The 23,584-nt window shown below is 36.6% G+C and overlaps 1 protein-coding gene across 1 annotated transcript in view; it reads left to right on the top strand.

The window, feature by feature from the left end:
• ZNF451 (zinc finger protein 451) overlaps nucleotides 1-23,584 on the top strand; it is an 89,155-nt gene that overhangs the window by 59,721 nt on the left and 5,850 nt on the right. The window contains exons 11-14 of the mRNA XM_028097555.2: nucleotides 4,029-4,172; nucleotides 5,239-5,369; nucleotides 7,181-7,367; nucleotides 14,752-14,820. Of these exons, the coding sequence (XP_027953356.1) occupies nucleotides 4,029-4,172; nucleotides 5,239-5,369; nucleotides 7,181-7,367; nucleotides 14,752-14,820 (531 nt within the window). The remainder of the gene's footprint in view (nucleotides 1-4,028; nucleotides 4,173-5,238; nucleotides 5,370-7,180; nucleotides 7,368-14,751; nucleotides 14,821-23,584) is intronic.

The following is a 23,584-nucleotide window of genomic DNA, read 5'->3' as shown; positions in this document are numbered from 1 at the left end:
ACGGGGAAAGGGAGAAGTCGGCTTCCCGCAGAGCAGGGAGCCCGATGCGGGGCTAGATCCGAGGACCCTGGGACCATTACCTGAGCCGAAGGCAGACGCTTAACAACTGAGTCACCCAGGCGCCCCGAGTATATATTAACTTTTAACAATGTGTTTAAGATAACATTCTCTTTTACAAAAAGCATGGGAATTTTGAGAGATAATGGAAATTGATAGTCTTCCTGAAAGTCAGATTTGAAAGTTATCCTGAACATTTAGATTCTTCTTACCATTTAGATTTAGGTTCATTAAAAAGATAAATCAAGTGAATTATTTTTGTTTCTATTTTGACTTAATTCTTTTGTTGTTGTTGGCTGATTCTTTTTTTATTAAAAAAATTTTTTTTATTCCAGTGTAGTTAACATATTAGTTTCAGGTGTACAATATTAGTGATTCCCCAATTCTATATAGTAGTCAGTGCTCGTTATGATAAAGTGTACTCTTTTTTTTTTAAAGATTTTATTTATTTATTTGAGAGAGAATGAGAGATAGCACGAGAGGGAAGAGGGTCAGAGGGAGAAGCAGACTCCCTGCTGAGCAGGGAGCCCGATGTGGGACTCGATCCCAGGACTCCAGGATCATGACCTGAGCCGAAGGCAGTCGCTTAACCAACTGAGCCACCCAGGCGCCCGATAAAGTGTACTCTTAAGCCCTTCACCTATTTCATCCATTCCCCCATCCACCTCCCGTCTGGTAATCACCAGTTCTCTATATTTAAGAATCTGGTTTTTTGTCTTTTTTTCCTGTTATTTCTTAAATTCCACATGAGTGAAATCCTATGGTATTTGTCTTTCTGGCATTATACCCTCTAGATCCATCCATGTTGTTGCAAATGGCAAGATTTCATTCCTTTTTATGGCTGAGTAATATTTTGTTTATATATATATATATATATATATATATATATAAAATGCACATACATACCATGTCGTCTTTTTCCATTTATCAGTGGACACTTGGGTTGTGTCCATAATTTGACTATTGTAAATAATGCTGCATTTAACAAAGAGATGCATATATCTTTTTGAATTAGTATTTTCATATTCTTTGGGTAACTACCCAGGAGTAGAATTATTGGATTATATGGTAATTCTATTTTTAATTTTTCAAGGAACCTCCATATTGTTTTCCACAGTGGCTGTACCAGCAGTGTATAAGGAAGGGTTCCTTTTCCTCCACATCCTCATATTTTGGCCTAATTTTAGAAGTATGAGGAGAAGTCTTAAAGATCACTTCAGAATTTGTATATTTTTGTTATGATTTTTTTGGAAGCAAAACTATTACTTAGAGTTAAAATGGCAATTAGAAGTAAAGTTACAGGGGCTCCTGGGTGGCTCAGTGGGTTGGGTGTCTGCCTTTGGCTCAGGTCATGATCCCAGTGCCCTGGGATCAGGCTTCTCATCGGGCTCCCTGCTCAGTGAGGAGCCTGCTTCTCCCTTTCCCTCTGCCTGCCACTCCCCCTGCTTGTGCTCTCTCTCTCTCTCAAATAAATAAAATGTTTAAAAAAAAAAAAGAGTTACAAGTGGCAGCAAGAAACCGGGGAGAAAACTGAGGTATAGATTCCTTTGTAATTACTCTAGACTTTACTTCTTGCACCATGTGATAAGACTAAGTAAGTCTAGAAGAGTACAATGTTTTTATTTCATTTAGAAGTATAATTTTAAGTGTATATTCTTTTAAATAAATATCAGATTTTGGTAAATTATACAATATATACTGGGGACAGTGAGGATATATGAAAATTTCGGCTAAAATGTTTTTTTAAAGATTTATTTATTTTAGAGAGAGAGAGTGCACGCATGAGCAGGAGGGGCACAGGGAAAGAGAGAAAGAGAAACTCAAGCAAACTCCACACTGAACACAGAGCCTGACTCAGGGCTTGATCTCATGACCCTGAGATCATGACCTGAGCTGAAGCCAAGAGTTGGACGTTTAATGAACTGTGCCACACAGGTGCCTCTAAAATTTTTTGATAAACTATTTTTGTGAACTATTGAGTTTATGCAGCCTTGCTCTATAGCATGTGTAGATCTCAGTATCATTTTTAGTCATGGCATGTTTTATGTAAGAGATGATTACATGACCTGCTACTGACTGATTCAGCTCTACTTCAAACAGTAAAGCAGTGGTCACACTGTTTTTATGTTCTCTTGTGCTTTTCTTTTGTTTTTCCGATTACTTTTTGGGAATTTATGTTGGTCAGTGTTTGGTAGATGATTGTAGTAGCTAAATCTACAGTTAACTAAGAATTTAAAAAAAATTTTTTAAGTAATTTCTGCACCCAACATGGGGCTCAAACTCACGGCCTGGCGATCGAGTCACATGCTCCACTGACTGAGCTAGCCAGGGACCCCTACAATTACTAAGAATTTTAAGACAAGATAAAAGAAGATGGATGGCTTGGAAATGGGGAGGGGATGGCAGTAGTATATTTGAAGGAGTCTCTATTAGGTAGAGTAAAACCTAGTCATTTTAAAAATAGTTTAAAATATTAAGGTTTACATTGCTAACCACTAGAAACTTCAAGGGCTTATCATTATAGAAAAGTATGAAAGAAATGAGAGGGATGGAGGACAAGAGTTGGAAAATGGTGGAAGAGGAAAGAATCTAAGAGAACCAAGAAAAGATGTGTTTATGGTGGGAGGTACTGGTGTGCTACCAGGACCTCTTATGCACCACTTTATAGGTAGCAGGGTTATACGTTATTTCATTTCTGCTCTCTAGGGTTTTAACATAGCTAATAGGTTACTAATAAATCAGTCTAGATTGGGAAAAGAAACTTCTGGTGGGAGAAGTTCTTAACAGATAACCTTGAAATTTTATTTTGATGGATGGTACAAGATTTTGGTTATTTAGCCTCAAAACTTGGTCTTCTAGTTCCTCCAGTACATTTTTTTTTTTAAAGATTTTATTTATTTATTTGTCAGAGAGAGAGCAAGCAGCACAAGCAGGGGGAGCTGCAGGCAGAGGGAGAAGCAGGCTCCGTGCTGAGCAAGGAGCCCAATGAGGGACTTGATCCCAGGACTCTAGGATCATGACCTGAGCCAAAGGCAGACTCTTAACCCACTGAGCCACCCAGGCGTCCCTCCAGTACATTATTTTTTTTAAAAATTCCTTGTACAAATTACTTTTACAGAAATCCTTAGCTATAATGGATCTGGTAATGATGGGAGCAGTTTGGGAGGTAGCGGAAGCTATAATGCTTTTGGCAATTACAACCAATCAATCTTGAAATTTTGGACCCATGAAAGAAGGAAATTTTGGAGGCAGACTCTCTGGCCCCTGTGGTGGCGGAGGTCAATACTTTTCCAAACCACAAAACCAACATGGCTATGGCGGTTCCAGCAGCAGCAGTGGCATAGCGGTGGCAGAAAGTTTTAATTACTGCCAGGAAACAAATTTTAGCAAGAGAGAAGAGCCAGAGAAGTGACAGGGAAGCTGCATGTTACAACGGATTTGTGAACTCAACCAAACAGTGGTGGCAGGGCCTAGCTTCTACAAAGAAGACATGTTTGAGACAATACTCGTGTATGGGCAAAAAATCTCGAGGACTGTATTTGTGACTAATTGTATAACAGATTGTTTTAGTTTCTGTTCTATGGAAAGTGTAAAGCATTCCAACAAAGGATTTTAATACAGATTTTTTTTTTAACACCCATGCTGTTGATGGCTAAATGTGATAGCCTCATTATGACGCTGAATAAATATGTCTTTTTAAAAAACAATTAGAAAAAGAAAGGCAGGCTTTAGGGTCAGTGGCATGTATATATAGAAAGAATAATGAAATTTTTGAAATGTTCAGAATATTTTTTATCTGGTGTTAGTATACTGTGTCATGTACAAGTTTGGACTTCATGAAAAGGTTTAGAAATTAATAATATTCAAAATTAACACTTTTGTATAGTCTCTAATATCTTTTAAACTTGAGCAATTAAAATGTTTTTAGCTAATTCTTAACCAAACTCAGGTTAATGTTTCTCTCTTCTCAGATGAAGAAGTTGTTGAGCTTCCAGATTTGGATTATCTGCGAACCATGACTCATATAGTCTTTGTAGACTTTGATAACTGGTCAAACTTTTTTGGTCATCTACCAGGGCATCTTAACCAAGGAACATTTATTTGGGGTTTTCAAGGTATGGTTGATAAGGAAAACATTTGAAATGATACCCTCTCCTCTTTTTTCCATTAGAATATGTTTCACGTTAAAAGGACTGCTTTTGAACCTTCTTGATTAGAACATACAAACATAACTAGAATATTGTCACTTTGCATTATAGCTACTCTGCTAGAATATTTTTCTCGTTACATTTCTGTGTGGTAAATGTTAACTCTCTTTGGTGACCTAAAGTTTGTGGATCTTTGAAAAAGATCCTTTATTTGAAATTGAAAAAGCCTTTATTCAACACCTGCAGTGTGCCAGGTACTGTGCTTGGTATTAATTCATGTTTACTGATTATTATATTTATCTCCTTTTTAAAATATAAGAAAGTATGCTGAGTTTATTTTTTTCCAAAGTATAAAACTAATAAATAGTAGAGTTAGCTTTTGAACTTGGTTGGGCCTCATGGCTACAGAACTAGTATGATTTTCAACCTGCCACAACTGCCTCTTCAGTTCATCCTTACTGTTATTCATCTGAATATCTCTTTACAAACCATTGACCAAACAGGGAGAGAGACTTCTTTGATTTACAGAAGGTTAGTATAGTGAACATCCAATAAAATTCATGTTTGATAGGGAACAACATAAAAAGAGGAGGATTGGATTTAAGATAGAAATGTACTGACCTGGATAAAGTTATCCAGTACAGTCTTTTAGTAAATTTAGCTTTGCTGATTGCCCATAATTTCTATCCACTGAGTAGCCTTGACATATTTGTGAAAAAAACCACTAATATAGTTTTATAGAAGTATACCATTCAGAGACTTTTCACACACATTACTTTTGATTCTCACTAACATACCTCTGTGTTTCCAGATGAATAGGCAGATTGAAGGAAGTCGGCCTATTTTGCCAAGATTTTGTAAAGCAACAAAATGGTGATACCCACACGGAATTGAATTCTGCATTCTAATCTAGTACCTACCCTCTAGAAAAATTTTTCTCTAATAGTGTTTTTTCATGATTGAGCTTTCAGTTGTATCTAGTGTTCTTTTTTTTTTGTTTGACTATCATTTATGCCTTTTCTAAAAATAATAGGAGGAAACACCAATTGGAAGCCTCCAGTCAACTGTAAGATCTATAATTACCTGAATAGGATTGGATGCTTCTTCCTTCATCCTCGTTGTAGTAAAAGGAAAGATGCTGCTGATTTTGCCATATGTATGCATGTGAGTGATTGTTTTATTAAAAATCTAACATGAATCTAGGACCCATTTGGAATTTCCTTTCCACTTGGATCGTAATGACATAGAGCATGCTTCAGTGCTGTATTTTTGTATAAAGCCTTCTGCATTGGGTTCTACTTATGACTAATGAGGGCAAGGGCCCATATCATACTTATTTACTGCCTTTTTCCCCAATTCCTAGCAGACTGTCAGCTACTCATTGTAGACCCTTAACTATTTATAGAATAATGATTAAGAGATGACATTATACTTGATGTATGCTAAGATACTTTGACATTTAACATCTCTGAAATTGGGGGGCACCTTAACAGTCACCATTGGTCTAGATGGGATTTGCATTTGCTTCTCTTCCAGTCACCTAGAGAAGCTACCAACCTGAGACCCATTTTAAATTAAATTCTCTGCTTAAGGATTTATGTATCACACTGATAGCATGAATTTGCTCTGCAAATTTGTTTTTTAGGTATTTCTGTGTGTGTTTTTTTAAAGTTTATTTATTTATTTATTTATTTATTTATTTATTTATTAAGTGGGGAGGGGGCGCCTGGGTGGCTCAGTTGGTTAAGCAACTGCCTTCGGCTCAGGTCGTGATCCTGGAGTCCCAGGATCGAGTCCCCCATCAGGCTCCCTGCTCAGCAGGGAGTCTGCTCCCTCTGACCCTCCCCCCACTCATGCTTGCTCTCTCTCTCTCTCTCATTCTCTCTCTCAAACAAATAAATAAAATCTTTAAAAAAAAAAATAGAAAGTGGGGAGGGGCAAGGGGGAGAGGACGGGAGAGAGAATTTTAAGCAGGCTCCATGCCCGGTGTGAAGCCTGACACAGGGCTCCATCTCACAACCTTGAGGTCGTGACCTGAGCCGAAATCAAGATTTGGACCCTTAGCCAACTGAGGCACCAAGGCACCCCTTAAGTTTTTTATTTATTTAAGTAATTTCTACACCCAACATGGGGCTTGAACCCATGACTCCGATACCAAGAGTCACATGCTCTACCAAGCCAGCCAGGTACTGTCCCTCTCTGCAAACTTGTTGGCTGCTGCTTACATTTTAAACCATAAGACATTTCCTTTTCCATTTATTCAGTGCTAAGATTGAGTTATGCAAATTACCTTGCTTACCCTCTCTCTATGGCAGATTTATTTCTTACATATTATTACCCTTAGATTAAGTATGTAGCCCTTATAGCATTCCAGCTTTATGTACTTCTTTTGGCTTTTTTTTTTTTCTTGGTGGCACATAAAATATCTGACAATTGATGGCATTTTACATTTGATTAAACATGGCATATTTTATTTATGAAGGAGATCTTTATATCATATTTTGGTGGGAGCTAGAAAACAAGCTAAATATATTTTTCTAGGGGTGCTTGGCTGGCTCGGTCAGTGGAGCATGCAACTCTTGATCTCAAGGTTGAGTTCAAGCCCCACGTTGGGTATAGAGATTCATTTTAAAAAGTAATAAAATCATGGGGCGCCTGGGTGGCTCAGTCGGTTAAGCGGCTGCCTTTGGCTCAGGTCATGATCCCAGGGTCCTGGGATCGAGCCCCAAGTCGGGCTCCCTGCTCAGCGGGAAGCCTGCTTCTCCCTCTCCCACTACCCCTGCTTGTGTTCCCTCTCTCGCTGTCTGTCTCTGTCAAATAAATAAATAAAATCTTTAAAAAAAAATAAAAAGTAATAAAATCTTAAAATAAACAAATACACCTTTCTAGGTATGTGTTCATTCTGAAATAGATGTAACTTAATTTAAACCTCAAGTACTGATTTCTATCAACATATGCATTTTGTTCCAACTTAGGCTGGCCGTCTAGATGAACAACTACCCAAGCAAATTCCTTTCACCATCCTCTCAGGAGATCAAGGTTTTCTGGAGCTAGAGAATCAATTTAAGAAGACTCAGAGGCCAGCACATATACTAAACCCTCACCATTTAGAGGGAGATATGATGTGTGCCTTGTTAAATAGCATATCTGATACCACCAAAGGTACGCAGCTGCAGTCACAGTGCAAACCGCCCAAGAGGAGGAGACTTCACTGCTGAGAGAAACCAATAAACTGCTGTCCACTAGTGAACTGTTGGCTGCTCACTAGAGCATCGTGTTCTCATACTTATTTTTTCCTTTTCTTTCATTCTTTAGTGTTTGAGAATTTTCTGGAGCCTTTTCTGATCTATTAGATAAAATCTGTATTCGTGTATATAAAATATATATTCATGATTTGAAATATGTTAGTGCAATTTTGCAAAGCTCAGAATCCAGATTTTCACTGTTTCTAATACCAAATTTATCTTCACTTTTTCAGAAAGCTAATTGCTTATAGGTTAAACCAGAAAGCAATAAATAATAATATGAAAAAAAAAAGACAATTTCAAGAGGTTGACAGGGACAAAAATGAAGCCCTGAGAGATCTTTAATTCCTTGGAAGGGGTCAGCACCTCCTGCCCTAGTCCCAGGATTTACACTCTTCTCTGGCTTTCTGATACTGTTCAGTGAAAGGGTGTGCTTATGTGCAGTTTCACTAAGAAGTACCTAAGAAAGGATGTAATTCTAGGGATTCAGATTGAGTTTTTTTCATAATTTCTGAAATATGGTAGAAGAAAAGAACAAATTTTTAAATATCCTAATGGTTTGCAGCCATGACTAAGATTTGAAGATACTGATGTATGACCTCAATGAAAAACTATTTTTGGCATTTATACTCTATGCCCTAAGTTTTCCAACTCTCCTCCTAGCTGTTTTTTTCTTTCAGCATGTTTGGAGCCACATCTTGATTGAAAACCCATTCTGAAGAATTTTACTCTCATCACTGAATTACATTGGATGAATTTACTTCTGCAAAGTTAGGAATCGTTAATCTAGTAACCCAACTGCTCTTTAAAGGAAAATCAACTCTGTTTTACATACATATGTCATGCCTTAGTACTGAATTTTATCTTTCTATTCTGTAATTTTTGTTTTCATCCCTTTGCTTTTCTTATCTTTGGTTGCTGCTTTTTTTTTTTTTAATCTTTTTCTTTTATTCTTTTGCCATCCTGTCCCCAGTCCTTAACATCTACTTAATGTCCTGTAAAAGTACTTAAATTTTTATCTTTGCCGCCCAAGGCTGACCCTTTTTCTCCTTTTCCTATGCTGCTGCTTTGGGGAACATCTCTTTTGTAATTGTCACTGTGAAAACTGTTAGGGATTTGCTTCTCTTACCAACTTTCTTTGGAAATGAGAGCTGCATATAAGTAGGTCTGCATGGGTATATTAGGGTTGGAGGTAAGATATAGGTTATTATTACATGCTGATTGTTCCCCTCTGAGTACCCCTATGCGCTAGGTGTTTTTTTAATCATTCGTTCATATTCAGTGCTCTTTTGAGTTTACTGCTCTTTGGGGACACCTGTGTACTTTATTCTGAATTTTTGTGAAATACAGAGATAGTACAGTGCATAAAGAAGGGCATGGACTTTCTTTGGTTTGAATGCTAACTTTGCTGCTTTGCTGTGTGATTTCAGGCAAGTTACTCAACTTTTTCTGACCCTCACTTTTTATATCTATAAAGTCTTAAGAATTAGTGATATGTATAAAGTATCTAGCACAGCATATAAAGTACTGTGGGTGCTTAATAAATAGCAGCTGTTTTTATTATTACTACCGTAAGAAGAAAATGCTTTTTTTTTCCTTAGTTTTTCTTTTCAGTAGATTTTATTGTGGTAAAATATACAGAACATAAGATTTACCATTTTAACTGTTCTGAAGTATGTACTTCAGGTGTTTCCTACATTTACATTTTGTGCAGCCATCACCATCATCCATTTTCACAGCTCTTTTCACCTTGCAAAACTGAAAATTTATATCCATTTAACAGTAATTCCCCGCTCCCTTTTTCCCAACCCCTGGAAAACACCATTCTACAGTATTTTGACTAAATACTTCATATAAGTGAAATCACACAGCATTTGTCTTTTTGTGCCTGGCCTGTTTAACTTAGCATAATGTCCTCAAGTTTCATCTGGGTTATAGCAAAGGTCAGAATTCCCTTCCTTTATAAGGCTGAATAATATTCCATTGTATGTATAGACTTTATTTTGCTTATCCATTTATCCATCAATGGATACTTGCATTGAATCCATGTTTTTAACTATTGTGAGTAATGCTGCTATGAATATAGATGTATAAATATCTCTTCAAGACCTTGCTTTTATTTCTTTTGAGTATGTACCCAGAAGTGGCATAGCTGGATCATAAGCTAGTTCTATTTTTAATTTTTTGAGAAATTTCCATACTGTTTTCCATAGCAACTATATCATTTTACATCCCTACAGAGTATACAAGGGTTCCAGTTTTTCTACATCTTTGTTAACACTTGTTATTTTCTAGGTTTTGTTTGTTTGTTTTTGATGATAGCCATCCTAATGGGTGTGAAGTGGTATCTCATTGTGGTTTTCATTTCCACTTCGCTAATGATTAGTGATGTTGAGCATCTTTTCATGTGCTTATAGCCACTACATTTTAAAAGTAATGAGAATTATTAAAACTAAGTGGCCAGAGATATGTATAGTCCTTAAATCATGATGTTTCATTTAGACCTAGATTTGAAGATGCTTTTGTAACTAATTCTGAAATTCAAAAAAATAAGTTATACTGAATCACAGTATGTTCAGATTCAGTTTAAGACAATTTTTTTTTTTTATGGAAGACTTAAAGACATCAAATTGCCTAGTAGTGAACTTTGTAACAAGAAAATCAAAGAACAGTCCTTGGATAACTTTATTCTATCACCTTTCCTAACAAATGGCTTTGTAAATAGTAGAATAATAGTATTTGTTTAAAAATGATACTTGATACAATGTTGGGACTTAGAAGATTTCTCAATGTCCACAAATACTACAGTTCTTCTTGGGCCTTTAGGTATTTTTGGTTACTCTAAGAATGCCAGGATAACTCCTTCCTTCCAGCTTATTAGCACAGTGTTCCTATCTTCAGATTTAACAGCTAGACAGTTTCTTAAGGCAGTGTGGTTTTGGGGTGGAAATCAGTGGACCTTTTTGAGAATCTGACAAAAGCTTTCAGTGCTGCTTTCCTCAAAAATGAACATGTATATATAATACCACATGCAACTTCAGGGGATTTGTGGTCTCAAGGCTCCTAGTTATCAACCATACCACAGAACTCTCCTTAGGATATGACAGCAGTTCATACTGTAAGTAACATCCAGTGAGAAGTTCTCTTATATTAATCATTGATTTAGAGACAGTCTGCTGATTTTTCAGTTTTTTTTAAATCTCCACCATAGCATAGACAAATGATAGAAGTTTGAACCTCTTATTTCTAACTTTTTAGAAATTTTCCATTATTAGGGCCAGAAAGTGATATTAGACTGGAGCTTCCTATATAAACAAGGAAGAATCTGTTGAATAGTGTCATGAGAATCAGTGATTATGTGATATCTTATTTTTAGTCTTTGCCAGTTTTTCGGTTAATTGAAGGTTTTTTTCAGGAGGTGTTTATCTTAGTAAAAATAGAGATACTCAGAGTGGCTGATATGAATGATGAATGTCCAGCCAGTTGGCCATAAGGTATTACTTTTTAGCTTGGCATGGAGGGAACAGCTAAGTAGCTTTACTACTGGTACTTTTTTAGATCTCTGACTTAGGGTAAATCATTTACTTTTTGCAGCAAAGTAAGCCTGTAGACTAAGTTTGAGATTTGAATATGTCATGGCTTTTGCCCTATAAAAATCCCTCTCCTTCTAAGCATCAGGATTCCAGCACCAGCATTTTGATTACAGCTAGGATAAATGTATAAATATAAATCCCTGTAGAGATATTTTAAAACATTTATTAATTTGTCCTTAATTGACCCCTTTGGCCCCCTTATCCTTTATCAGCTCTGTTTTATAGTGTACTCCTCACTGTTTTAAAACTTGCCAAGATACATGGATCCTTTCTAGTAATTCTAATCAAAGGAGCCAGGTAGACTTTCTCTTCTTTTGGACCTTTTACATTTTATTCACAAATATATGTTGATTCTAACTCAAGAGTCATATTCCAAAAATGCGGTTATAACTTGTCACCTAAATGTTCTAAAGACGAGGGGCACCCGAGTGGCTCAGTTGGTTGAGCTACTGGTTTTGGCTCAGGTCATAATCTCAGGATCATGGGATCCAGCCCCAAGTTGGTTCTGTACTAAGTGCAGAATCTGCTTGTCCCTCTCCCTCTCCCTCTGCTCCTTCCCTTTTGTTCCTACCCCCACCCCGCCCCCGCATGCTCTCACACCCTCTCTCTCTCTCTCTCTCTCAAATAAATAAAATCTTTGAATGTTTTAAAGAAGAGAAGGGCGGGGGGTACACCTGGGTGGCTTAATTGGTTAAGCATCTGACTCGATTTCAGCTCAGGTCTTGCTCTCCGGGTCATGATTTTAGACCTTGCATTGGGCTCCACTTTGGGTGTGGAACCTACTTTAAAAAAATTTTTTAAATAAAAGAAAGGGAACTTTTTTTTTTTTTTTTAAGAGAGGGAGGCTCTGGGGAGGGGCAGAGGGAGAGAGAAAATCTTAAGCAGACTCCATGCCCAGCGCCAAACCCGAGGCGAGGCACGACTCCATCTCACAACCCTGAGATCATGACCTGAGCCAAAATCAAGAGTCAGATGCTTAACTGACTGAGCCACCCAGACTCCCCAAAAGGGAACTAATCTTTATTGAAGGCTATAATGTGCCAGCCACTATGCTAGCTACTTTTTATATTTGTAATGTTTGAAGACGTTTAAAAACATGTTTAAAGAATAACTTCCACGTTATTTCTCTTTGCAACACTTTGAGGTAGGATGTGTTAGATTGTCCCATTTCATAGATGAGGGAGCAGAGGTCCAGAAAGGTTAAAATAAGCTACCTGCAAGTATTTTTCTCCTTACCAGTATCTCCTGCTAAGGCTGAGGCTTTTACTGACAAAAATGTCTGATTTTGTGATGTAGAGAATTCAGTGTGAATCATTGATTCTAACCATTTCCTTGAAAAATATAATGAGAGACTTTTTGCTGCAGTGTAATGACATTGCAGAGTTTGTGTAAAGATACCAAATATAAGAGTTGTGGTTGTTTTTTTTTTATAAAATTTAGGAAGATGCATGGGAGGAGCAGAAATTAAAGAGGTTTGATTGTGGGTTCTGGTATTTCTGATTATATGTTAAACATAGCTAAGGAAAGTGATCAGCACAATGAAGTAAATTCCCTTTCATCGTAATTAAAGCCCCTATCTCAGCCCCACTTTTCTGTGACTGAATTTCTGCATTACCATTTTTTACTATATCATTGGTGATAATTGCTTATATAAAAAATTCTGTGGGCTCTTAAATATAACACAACTTAGCCAGATCTTGTAACTTAGTTTAAGAACATTGACTTGATTTATGTAAAATTTTCTTTTTAAAAACACAGTTTTGTGTGTTCAGTTGGGGCTTATAGTTCTTTAGTAGTTAAACATCTTCCTTGCAGTTTTCTGTGAAGTATTAACTTACCTAGAATATTTTTTCTTAGGTATTACAAGGATGAACTTAAACAGAAGCTATTATGAATTAGTGAATTCACACTGAAAACAGATTTTACTATGCTTTAAGATAATTTTTTTTGAATATGAACACAAGACCTAGGACTTTGTCATATCTGTTTACCTTATGTTTTCATTTTGGAATGAGTGGGTGGAAGGAAGCCTTAAGTATGGTTGGTATCTATAGAGCCATATCAATTACACAGATTTTTTAAACCGTCTTAAATATTGAACATAAAAGTTCACCTATGTGAAAATGTGGCTGATTGAAGTAGCATCAATGCTCTATCCAGGAGGCATTATATAAAATAATTGTTGAACTTAATTTTAAAAGTCTGTCTGCCTGTTTCTTCAGCCTGTTAATGAGACTGTCTCTAGGCTGTTGCTTTTGGGCAACATCCTAAAAATCTATATGATACAATTCTTTTTAAGGTAATGAAAATAGGAAAGAATATTAATGATTTTCTCTGCTCTTCAGGGGGGTGCTGTTTAAGGGAAAGGAAACCTTTTTAATTTTTGCAACTGAGGCTCATGCTGATCCTTGTGATTCAGACCTGCAGTTTTGCCTTAGGCCTTGTATGCAATGATGAATTGTTCAGTCCAGTTAAGACATGCTGCTTTTGACTGGCATTAACTTTGAATTGTAATAACAAAAACCTTGGGTACTTTCTCTTTATTTCTAACGTTTTAAGGCTTAAATTATTGTTCTTCAAATTGTCAATGGAATGTTTTATTTCCCTAAAACATTGCTTGAAATACTTGAATTCCTAGGTATATATAACAGATTGTAAAAAAACAAAAACGAGTATTTTTGCTAGACTGGCAAAAGATGACTTAAACAAATTTTTGCAGCAGAGAAATATAAGTGAAATATAGTGGTTTTCATTTATAAATACTTAAAAAATCTTTAATTTTTAAATGTATATTTGAATTTTTACATATTTTCCACAGAATCAAATATGTCCATATGACTTATATTCAGTTATTTAAACCCTGATTCAGTCACTATGATGTATATATTGATTTAAATGTAGTTAAAGTGATAAATCCAATATTTGGTCACTGGTTCAAATTTTAAGTGACTTTGGCAATACCTGCTCAGCCAATGTCATTTTTATAGACTTAGATCTTTCATTATGAAAGTATTTAAGATGTCAGGTAAGTGAGTTTGTGCCATGAAGAGGCATTGCTAATTTAAACCTATGGTCTCTGTAGCAGTGAATGCATGATTTTCAAAATAAGAGTTTTATCTTAACCATTCTTAAAAATTTTTAAGATGATTTCATGCAAATTAAACTTTGGAATTTATTTGCTAGATTTAAACAAGCATACTAGCTTTTCTTAATTTCCAGTTTTTTAAATAATAGTATTTTATATTTCATCAACAGTTGTGCTAAAAGGAATTTTTCAAATGATTTGAATACAGAGCTAAAATTGAGTTGACTATTTCATGAGTTCCCCCCCCCCCTTAATTTAAGTAGTATTTGGTAAGCATTTTTAAAAAGCAAACCTACAGGGCACCTGGGTGGCTCAGATGGTTAAGCGTCTGCCTTCGGCTCAGGTCATGGTCCTGGAGTCCCGGGATCGAGTCCCGCATCGGCTCCCTGCTCCTTGGGAGCCTGCTTCTCCCTCTGCCTCTCTCTCTCTGTCTCTCATGAAGAAATAAATAAAATCTTTAATAATAAAAAAAACCTACAAGGAAAGAGGTATAATAATGAATTGTAATTAGTAAGCTTGGATATAGAAGAGGTCATCGAAAATAGTATTGTTTGAGAATACATAAGTTATGGCACAGTAACTTTTTCAGAAATAAATTTGCATTTATTGATTCTGCCTTACAGAATGTGACAGTGATGATAACCTGGGTATAAAAAATACTTCAACAGAAGAAGAATTGAGATCCACAGAAGGTAACCTAATGAAGTTAATCCTTTTTCTATTTGACTATATCTGTGTGTTTTTTAATTGCTCCCTCTCTTGCCTCTTCACCTGCTCTTCACCTACTCCCTCCTACCCCTGAATTTCAAAAACATTTTTTCCTTGTTTAAAGGAGAGTTTGCATTTTCCCATGTAAGATGAGTTAGGGACAAAAGCCTAAATATTTTGACCCCTTGCAGAAAAACTTTGCAAATGGGCTAGAAGGTTTTGGTTTCCAAATTTTTCTTTATTTTAAGTAGTATTAAATTAAGAATATTAAATGTTAAGCAGTAGAATTATGAAAACAAGCACTTACATGCGAATATTAATAGACTATTTCTATAAATTATTTTCTTCTTAAAGGAAAAGCTATTTTCTTCCATAGGTTAAAAAGAACTTTTGTATTAACCTCACATCAAGTCATTACCTGGCTGTACCACTATTTGGTTGGCATATGCCCATTTATTCACTTTGGTTTTTTGCATAACAGACTGTGCTTCTTAATAACCATGGGGAAAAACAAAACAGTGATTTTAGAGAATAGTTTAAGCTTCACAGAAGAATTGAAACCATTATACTGGCACCTTTAACATTAAAGGACAACAGTAGGAGCCTTAATATATATTCCAATAAAGTATTTGTTATTGGAGATTTGAGAGTGGGTATGTGGAGACTAGAAAGTAGGGAGGAAACTGGCTAAACAAGCACAGACAAAATGGCCCAGCTGATTTGTTTTCTGTGTATTTGCTTGATCTCTCACATAATGCAATTAGTTTAATTAAGAGTATACTAGAGCTTTGTGCTATTAGGAGTTTGGGAATTTGAATCTGGCAGTGAAATTTATTCATCCATTCAGTGAAGTAGAAAACTCTTATCTGGGGTGCCTGGGTGGCTCAGTCGTTAAGCGTCTGCCCTCAGCTCAAGTCATGATCCCAGGGTCCTGAGATCAAGGCCTGCATCGGGCTCCCTGCTCAGCAAGAAGCCTGCTTCTCCCTCTTCCACTCCCCCTGTTTGTGTTCCCTCTCTCGCTGTGTCTCTCTCTGTCAAATAAATAAATAAAATCTTAAAAAAAAAGGCAACTCTAATCTTTCTTTCTTACAGCCAAAATTCAGTGGTTAAGTGAAGTTGGCAGTAAATCTGCAGCCTAATTTGAAGCAAGTTTTTTGACCAACTTGTTTTCCCAACATGGTTTTTTCAAGATCTTGCTCACTGCTTAGCAGCCACATAATGATGAGTTAAACAAATGAAAGAACTTTTGTGGGTTAAAAAAACAAACAAGGGGCACCTGGGTGGCTCAGTCGGTTAAGCGTCTGCCTTCCTAAGCATGTCTTCGGCTCAGGCCGTGATCCCAGGGTACTGGGATTGAGTCACGCATTGGGCTCCCGGCTCAGCAGGGAGTTTGTTTCTCCTTCTGCCTCTCCCCCTGCTCATGCTCATGCTCTCTCTCAAATAAATAAAATATAAATAAATAAATAACCTGCCACCTAAGTTGTTTATCAAGGCCACTAAAAGTTAAACACCATTGAGCATCTAAGTAGTTTAGACTTGGCAACCTTCATTTGCCACTCATGACTAATCCCATGGAAGATGCCACACAAAATCATAACTTTTAAATAACCACTCTTGGGAAGCCTTCACAGTTTTTATGGTTCCTAGTTAATCCAGGAAATCTGAGATATGTATAATGCAATGTGTACCAGAGTTTCTAACATTTTGTTATCTATGGTTATTTTATGATTTGGAGAGTTTTTACATTTTTGTGATTCTTTAGTTTGGCAAAAGGATTACTATTAAAGAATTCAAGAAAAGATTCTCTAAACTTTTAACTAGTTATGAGGTAGGAGAAATCAACTGGAAAAATCAGAGTGTTAGATATGTGCTTTATTTTCTGATGCTTTTTATAAATAGGTTTGAAAAACACATAGTGTTCCATATAAGTTAAGGGATATATTTCCTCCACAGTTTCCTCTGATGCCTTTCTTTATCCCCTTCCACCCAACAGGAACTAGCTCAAATATCTCTTAGGTTGAACCATAGAGAACTGACATTCTGTAGACATTTTTGGATGGTCAGTACTCGATTTACCATCTTTAGAGAGAGTGAACTAGTGCCTTCTCTGGGCTCCCTCTGAACCATACCAGGTAGATTTAAAATTTTTCTCTATTATCCTCTTTAGAAGTAAGATTATGTTTGTTGTTGTTTTTATTTCAACAGCACCTAGCACCTAGTGTTTGGCACTAAATAATTGTTTGTTGAAGAATAAACTTGTAACAAACTCAGAACATGTTAGAGCTACCAGGACCCATCTCTTTATAGCTGAATAAGGGAAATTAAGATAGAGGCGATTTGGTTGGGAGAAGAGTGGGTGATTTTACTGACCCTACACCATGGAAGCAAAGTGATATTTTAGTCCAGACCTAACAGCAAAACTCAAAAAAGTTTAAATTACTTCTTAAGCCTCTTTTCATTCTTTCCCTTCCCAACAACACTCTAAATGCCTGACAAATGGTAGCAAAAGGCCTGGTAAATCTGCTTGTGACTTTTACCTTGAGGAATGGTAGTTTCCCTTATCTACCCTCTCCTTCCACCACCATGATTTGTTTCATGCTTTGTTATTCTGTGTAGACCAGTAACAGACTCTTGACTACCCATGCCAATCATAAAGGTCCTCTATAATCTATTTTGTATACCAGACAGGGGAAATAGAGGCCACATAATGTGGTGGTATAGAGTGCAGACTTTGAATTCAGACTGCCTTGGTTAAAACTCAGCTCTGCTACTTATGAGTCAGGTTATGTTGGGCAAGTTATTTAACTTCACTGTGTGTCTGTTTCTTCATTTTAAAAAATGGGAATACTAGTATACCTGTCTTACTAGAATAATCTGGTACGTGGTAAACAGTACATGTATTAGTTACCTGCATATCTTATTGCATTTGATGATACTCTACCTATCCCTTAGCCTCTGCTTGCTTTTTTCCATTTTTCTTTTTTTTTTTAAGATTTTATTTATTTATTTGACAGAGAGACAGCAAGAGAGGGAACTCAAGCAGGGGGAGTGGGAGTGGGAGAAGCAGGCTTCCCATGGAGCAGGAATCCCAATGCAGGACTTGATCCCAGGACCCTGGAATCATGACCTGAGCTGAAGGCAGACGCTTAACGACTGAGCCACCCAGGCCCCCCCCTTATTTTTCTTTCTTATCTTCAAACTGGATAAATTGTTCTGTCTTCAAGTTTGCTGTTTCTTTTTTCGGTTTGCTTAAATTTGTTAAACTCCTGTAATGAATTTTTCATTTTAGTTGTCCTTTTCAGCTCCAGAATTTCTATTTGGTGGCTTTTCATAATTTGTTTCTTTATCGATATTCCCATTTTGTTCATACATCGTTTTCCTGGTTTCCTTTAGTTCTTTGTCCATGGTTTACTTTAGCTCTTAGAACATATTTAAGATAGTCGGTTTAAAGTCTTTGTCCAGTAAGTCCAATGTGTAGGCTTTCTCGGACAATTTAACTCATTTTTTTCCCCTTTAAATGGGCCATACTTTCCTGTTTCTTTGTATTCTTTGTGTTTTTGTTGTTGTTGAAAACTGGGTATGCAAAATACTACAGTACCTCTGGAAATCATATTCTGTCTCTTCCCCATAGTGCTTTTTGTTGAAGGCTACAGTTGTCCATTTGTTTACTTTTACAAACTAAACAACATGGGGTTGGGACAGTGACACCCCCCCAACATACACACCACCAAAAATTTATATATAACTTTTAACTTCCCAAAAGCTTAATTACTGATAGCCCACTGTTGACTAGAAGCCTCACCAATAACAAACTGTTGATTAATGCATATTTTGTAGGGGCACCTGGCTGGCTCAGTTGGTTAAGCATCCAACTCTTGATTTTGGCTCAGGTTATGATCTCAGGGTCCTGGGACTAAGCCCTGTGTCAGGCTCTGCACTCAGCTCAGAGTCTGTTTGAATTTCTCCTCCTCTGCCCCTCCCCCAGCTCACACATGTTCACACCCTCTCTTTCTTTGTCTCTCTTAAAATAAATAAGTCTTACAAAAAAATCAGTACACAGGCACTTGGGTGGCTCAGTCAGTTAAGTGTCTGCCTACAGCTCAGGTCATGATTTTGAGGTCCTGGGATTGAGCCCCATGTCAGGCTCTCTGCTTAGTGGGGAGTCTGCCTCTCCCTCTTCCCGTGCCCCTCCCCCCACTTGTGCGTGTGCACGTGCACACTCTATCAAATAAATCTTTAAAAAAAAGTCAATATGTATTTTATATGTTATATGTACTATATACTGTATTCTTACAATAAAATAATCTACAGATAAAAATATTAAGAAAACCATAAGGAAGAGAAAATACATTACAGTAATATACTGTATTTATAAAAAAATAATTCATATATAAGTGGACCCTCACAGTTCAAACCCATGTTGTTCCAGGGTCAGTAACATTTTTGCAAAGAACTGTATTCCTTCTCATGTCTGATCATTGAAGTATCTAAGCGTCTATTCTTTTTATTTGTTTTATTTATTTTTTTAGTAATGTCTGCACCCAGCGTGGGGCTTGAACTCACAACCCTGAGATCCAGAGTCACATGCTCTTCTGACTAAGCCAGCCAGATGCCCCTAAGTTTCTATTCTTTTGGCTTGTGTTCAGCTGGTGTTTTCCCAGGGGTTGTCTTGAATACCAAAAGCTTAAAAAAACAAACAACAAAAAAACACCTTTCCCAGTGTTTACAAATTGGCTCTGTGCTAGAACTCTTCAATATTTAGCCAGGCTTACACTGATGTACAGATCACCCAGTGGTGAAAGCTTTGGGTCTCTTCAAGTATTTTCTCAGCATGCATCCTGTCCTACGCATTTGCCCAGCTTTCTGAATTCCCTAGTATACATAGGTGCTTTTGTTTTGTTTTTTTAAGATTTTATTATTTGGCAGCGCGAGTGAGCACAAGCAGGTAGAGCAGCAGGCAGAGGGAGAGGGAGAAGCAGGCTCCCCGCTGAGCAGGGGGGAGCCCAATATGGGACTCCATCCCAGGACCCTGGGGTCATGACTCGAGCCCAAGACAGCCACTTAACCAACTGAGCCACTCAGGCGCCCTACGTAGGTGCTTTTGAATGCTCTGATTTCCCAAAGAAATTTTCTGTGGCTTTTCCTTCTGGGTATCAGGCAGTGTGTTGTATGTCCCAACCATAATCTTTAGCCACAGGCTGTGGTATTTTTTATTCTTACAATGTTTTAAGCAATGCTCAGTGCTTTTCTGTCCTGAATGGGTTCTGAGCTAGGAAAAACAGAGATGAGTGCTTTGTATCAGTCCTTCTTGTAGCCCCCACACAGATTAAAACAGACAACACAGTAATTTGTAACTTTTACTCTGCTCCATATGGAACCAGGGACCAGGGTCCCATGCTAGGAATAGGTGCTGCTGCCAAGTCAAGGTTTGGTGAAGAAAGGGCAAGTAAAAATACAACAAAACTTTTCTACTGTGTTTATGTTGTCTTTTTCTTGATTTAGTGTTTGCTTGGTTTCTCTGAACCTTTGAGGTTTTTTCAGACATTTGACAGTTGTTTCAGATGGTTTCTAATTGTGTTTAATTGTTTCTGTGAAAGGACGGGTGTTTAGAGCTGCCTACTCCACCATTTTGTTGAACTCACTCCAAGACTGATTTTATTCCTTCTTTAAATGTTTAATACCATTTAGTCCTGGAATTTTCTTTCTGGGAGGTTTTTCTATAATAGATTTATTTTCTTTAATGTATAAAGGTGTTCAGATTTTGTTTCATTTTGTGTCAGTTTTAGAGAATTGTGTTTTTCAAGAAATTTGTCCATTTTACCTAGATTGTCAAATGTATCAAATGTACCTTTTATTTCTATAGGATCTTGGGTGCTATTTCCTCGTTTGTTACTGATACTGGTGATTTTTGTTTTCTCTCCTGATCGGTCTAACTAGAATTTTATCAATTTATTTGATCTTTTCAAGGAATGAACTTTTTTTAGTTGATAATTTCTCTCTCTTTAGGCTGCTTTCAATTTCATTGATTTCTGCTCTTTATTCCATTTTTCTACTTTGGGTTCAGTTTGCTTGTCTTTTATAGCTTCTTAATGAGTTAAAATGTTTCTTTTTAATAGAAACATTTAAAGGTATAAATTTCCCTCTAAGCCAGGGTCAACAAGCTTTTCCTGTAAAACACCAAGTGGTAAATATTTTAGACTTTGTAGTTCTGTTGTCTCTGTTAAAATTACTCAGCTTACTATTATAGTATGAAAACAGCCATATACAATACATAAACAAATGCATATGGATGTGTCCAGTAAAACTTTATTTACAAAAATTGCCTTTGGACTGGGTTTGGCCCACAGACTAGTTTGTCAATCCTCTACTTTTACCATGTTCCACGAGTTTTCGTATCTTGTATTTTTGCTATATTTCAATTTGAGAAATATTTTAATTTTCCTTGGATTTTCTTCTTTCACCTATTGACTCTTTAGGAGTATATCGTGTAGTTTCCAAATATTTGAATGTCTTAGTATTCATTTCTAATTTAATTTTGTTATGGTAAGAGAATATACTCTGTAAAACTTAATGTTTTTAAATTTATTGAGATTTTTATGGCCCAACATGTGGCCTGTCTTAGTAAACATTCCATATGCACCTGAAAAGAATGTGTTTTCTGTGTTTATTGTGTAGAATGCTTTATAAATGTCAATTAGGTCAAGGTGATACCAGATCTTTATCCTTATTGATTTTTTTTTAAATCTAGTTGATCTATCAGATATTGCAGTAGGGATAATAAATTCTTCATTAGTAATTGTGTATTATTTTTCTCTTTGGTTCTGTCCATTTATTCTTTTGTATTTTGAAGTTTTTAATTGAAAAATTCTTTTTTATATTTCTGATGTGTCTTCCTAATGAATTGACCCATTTATCATTATGAAATGTTCTTTATCTCTGGTAATACCTTTTATCATGAAATCTTCTTAAGATTTTATTTATTTTTTTTTTAAAGATTTTATTTATTTATTCATGAGAGACAGAGAGAGAGAGAGAAGCAGAGGGAGAAGCAGGCTCCCAAGGAGCAGGGAGCCTGATGTGGGACTCGATCCCAGGACCCTGGGATCATGACCTGAGCCGAAGGCAGACGCTTAACCATCTGAGCCACCCAGGCGCCCAAGATTTTATTTATTTTTGAGAGAGAGAGTGAGCATATGGGTGGAGGTAAGGGGAACTGGGAGAGGGAGAGGTACATCTCTTATAGACACCATGAAGTTCAATCTTATTTTTTGATTTACTGTAACAGTCTCTACTTTTAAAGAATGGATTATTTAGTCTGTTAATATTTAATTTCTTACATGGTTGAATTCTTGTCTGCCATTTTGTTTTCTCTTTGTCCCCTCTTTTATCTTTTAGTTCCTCCTTTCGTACCTTCTTTTGGATTATTATAATACTATATTTTACTGTATTGTATTTAGTTTTTACTGTTTTATTTATTTATTTGAGAGTGAGAGAGAGCACAAGCAGGGGGAGCAGCAAGGGGAGAGGGAAAAGCAGACTCCCTGCTGAGCAAGGAGCTCAACGTGGGGCTTGATCCCAGAACCCCTGGGATCATGACCTGAGCTGAAGGCAGATGCTTAACCGACTGAGCCACCCAGGCGTCCCTAGTTTTTACTATTTTAATAGGTCTATGGGCTTTTTAGCCCTTTGTATTATTATTATTTTTTTTTAAAGATTTTATTTATTTGAGAGAGAATGAGAGATAGAGAGCACGAGAGGGAAGAGGGTCAGAGGGAGAAGCAGACTCCCTGCTGAGCAGGGAGCCCGATGTGGGACTCGATCCCGGGACTCCAGGATCACGACCCGAGCCGAAGGCAGTCGCTTAACCAACTGAGCCACCCAGGTGCCCCAATTTTTTATGGTTGCTGTAAAGATTTACAATGTATATTTTTTGCTTTTTATAGTGTATTGAGTGCTACTATACTCCACTTTATCTAAAATGTAGAAACCTTCCAATACTATAGGTTAGTTTATGTCCTTCCCCCAAGTCTCTATGCTGTAGTCGCCATATGTATTACATCTACATGTATTATAAATTCTACCAGAAAATCTTATTTTTTTTGCTTTAAACAGTGCTGTGAATTTTAAAGAAAGAAAAGAAAAAAATATGTATCCTTTTATATTTATCCACAGCTGCCATTTTTAGTGACCCTTCATTCTTTCCAATAGAGTTTCCCTCTAGTGTCATTTTTCTTTCATCAGCTGAAAGGATTATTTTTAAAAAATTTTTTGTAATATGCATTTTGCTAGTGATGAATATTCTTTTTTGCTTATTTTTCCTTGAATTTTGAAGCATGTTTTCTCTAGCTTTAGAATTCTAGTTGACAAATATTTTTCCTTTCAGCACTTTAAAGGTGTCCTTCCATTGTCTTCCAGCCTCCATTATTTGTCATGACAAGTCACCATAATTTGTATTTTTGTTTCCCTGTATGTAATATGTCCTTTTTTTACTGTTGCTGTTTCAGTATTTCTACTTTGTCCTTGGATTTAAGTAGTTCTTGATAATGCCCCTAGATGTGGTTATCTTTGTATTTATCCTACTTGGAGTTTTCTTAGTAATTATGTTTCCCCCAATATTAAGGATTTTTTTAAGTAGTCTTTACACCCAGCGTGAGGCTTGAACTCACAACCCCAAAATCAAGAGTCATGTGCTCCACTGACTCAGCCAGCCAGGCACCTGTTTCCCCCAATTTTAGAAATTTTCACCCA

This window comes from Eumetopias jubatus, unplaced genomic scaffold (genome assembly GCF_037043125.1).
Source record: "Eumetopias jubatus isolate StellerSeaLion01/CBP00866 unplaced genomic scaffold, mEumJub1_p1.0 scaffold_6, whole genome shotgun sequence".
NCBI lineage: Eukaryota > Metazoa > Chordata > Mammalia > Carnivora > Otariidae > Eumetopias > Eumetopias jubatus.
The sequence above is the reverse complement of the archived record's forward strand: the minus strand, read 5'-3'. Positions and strand labels throughout refer to the sequence as shown.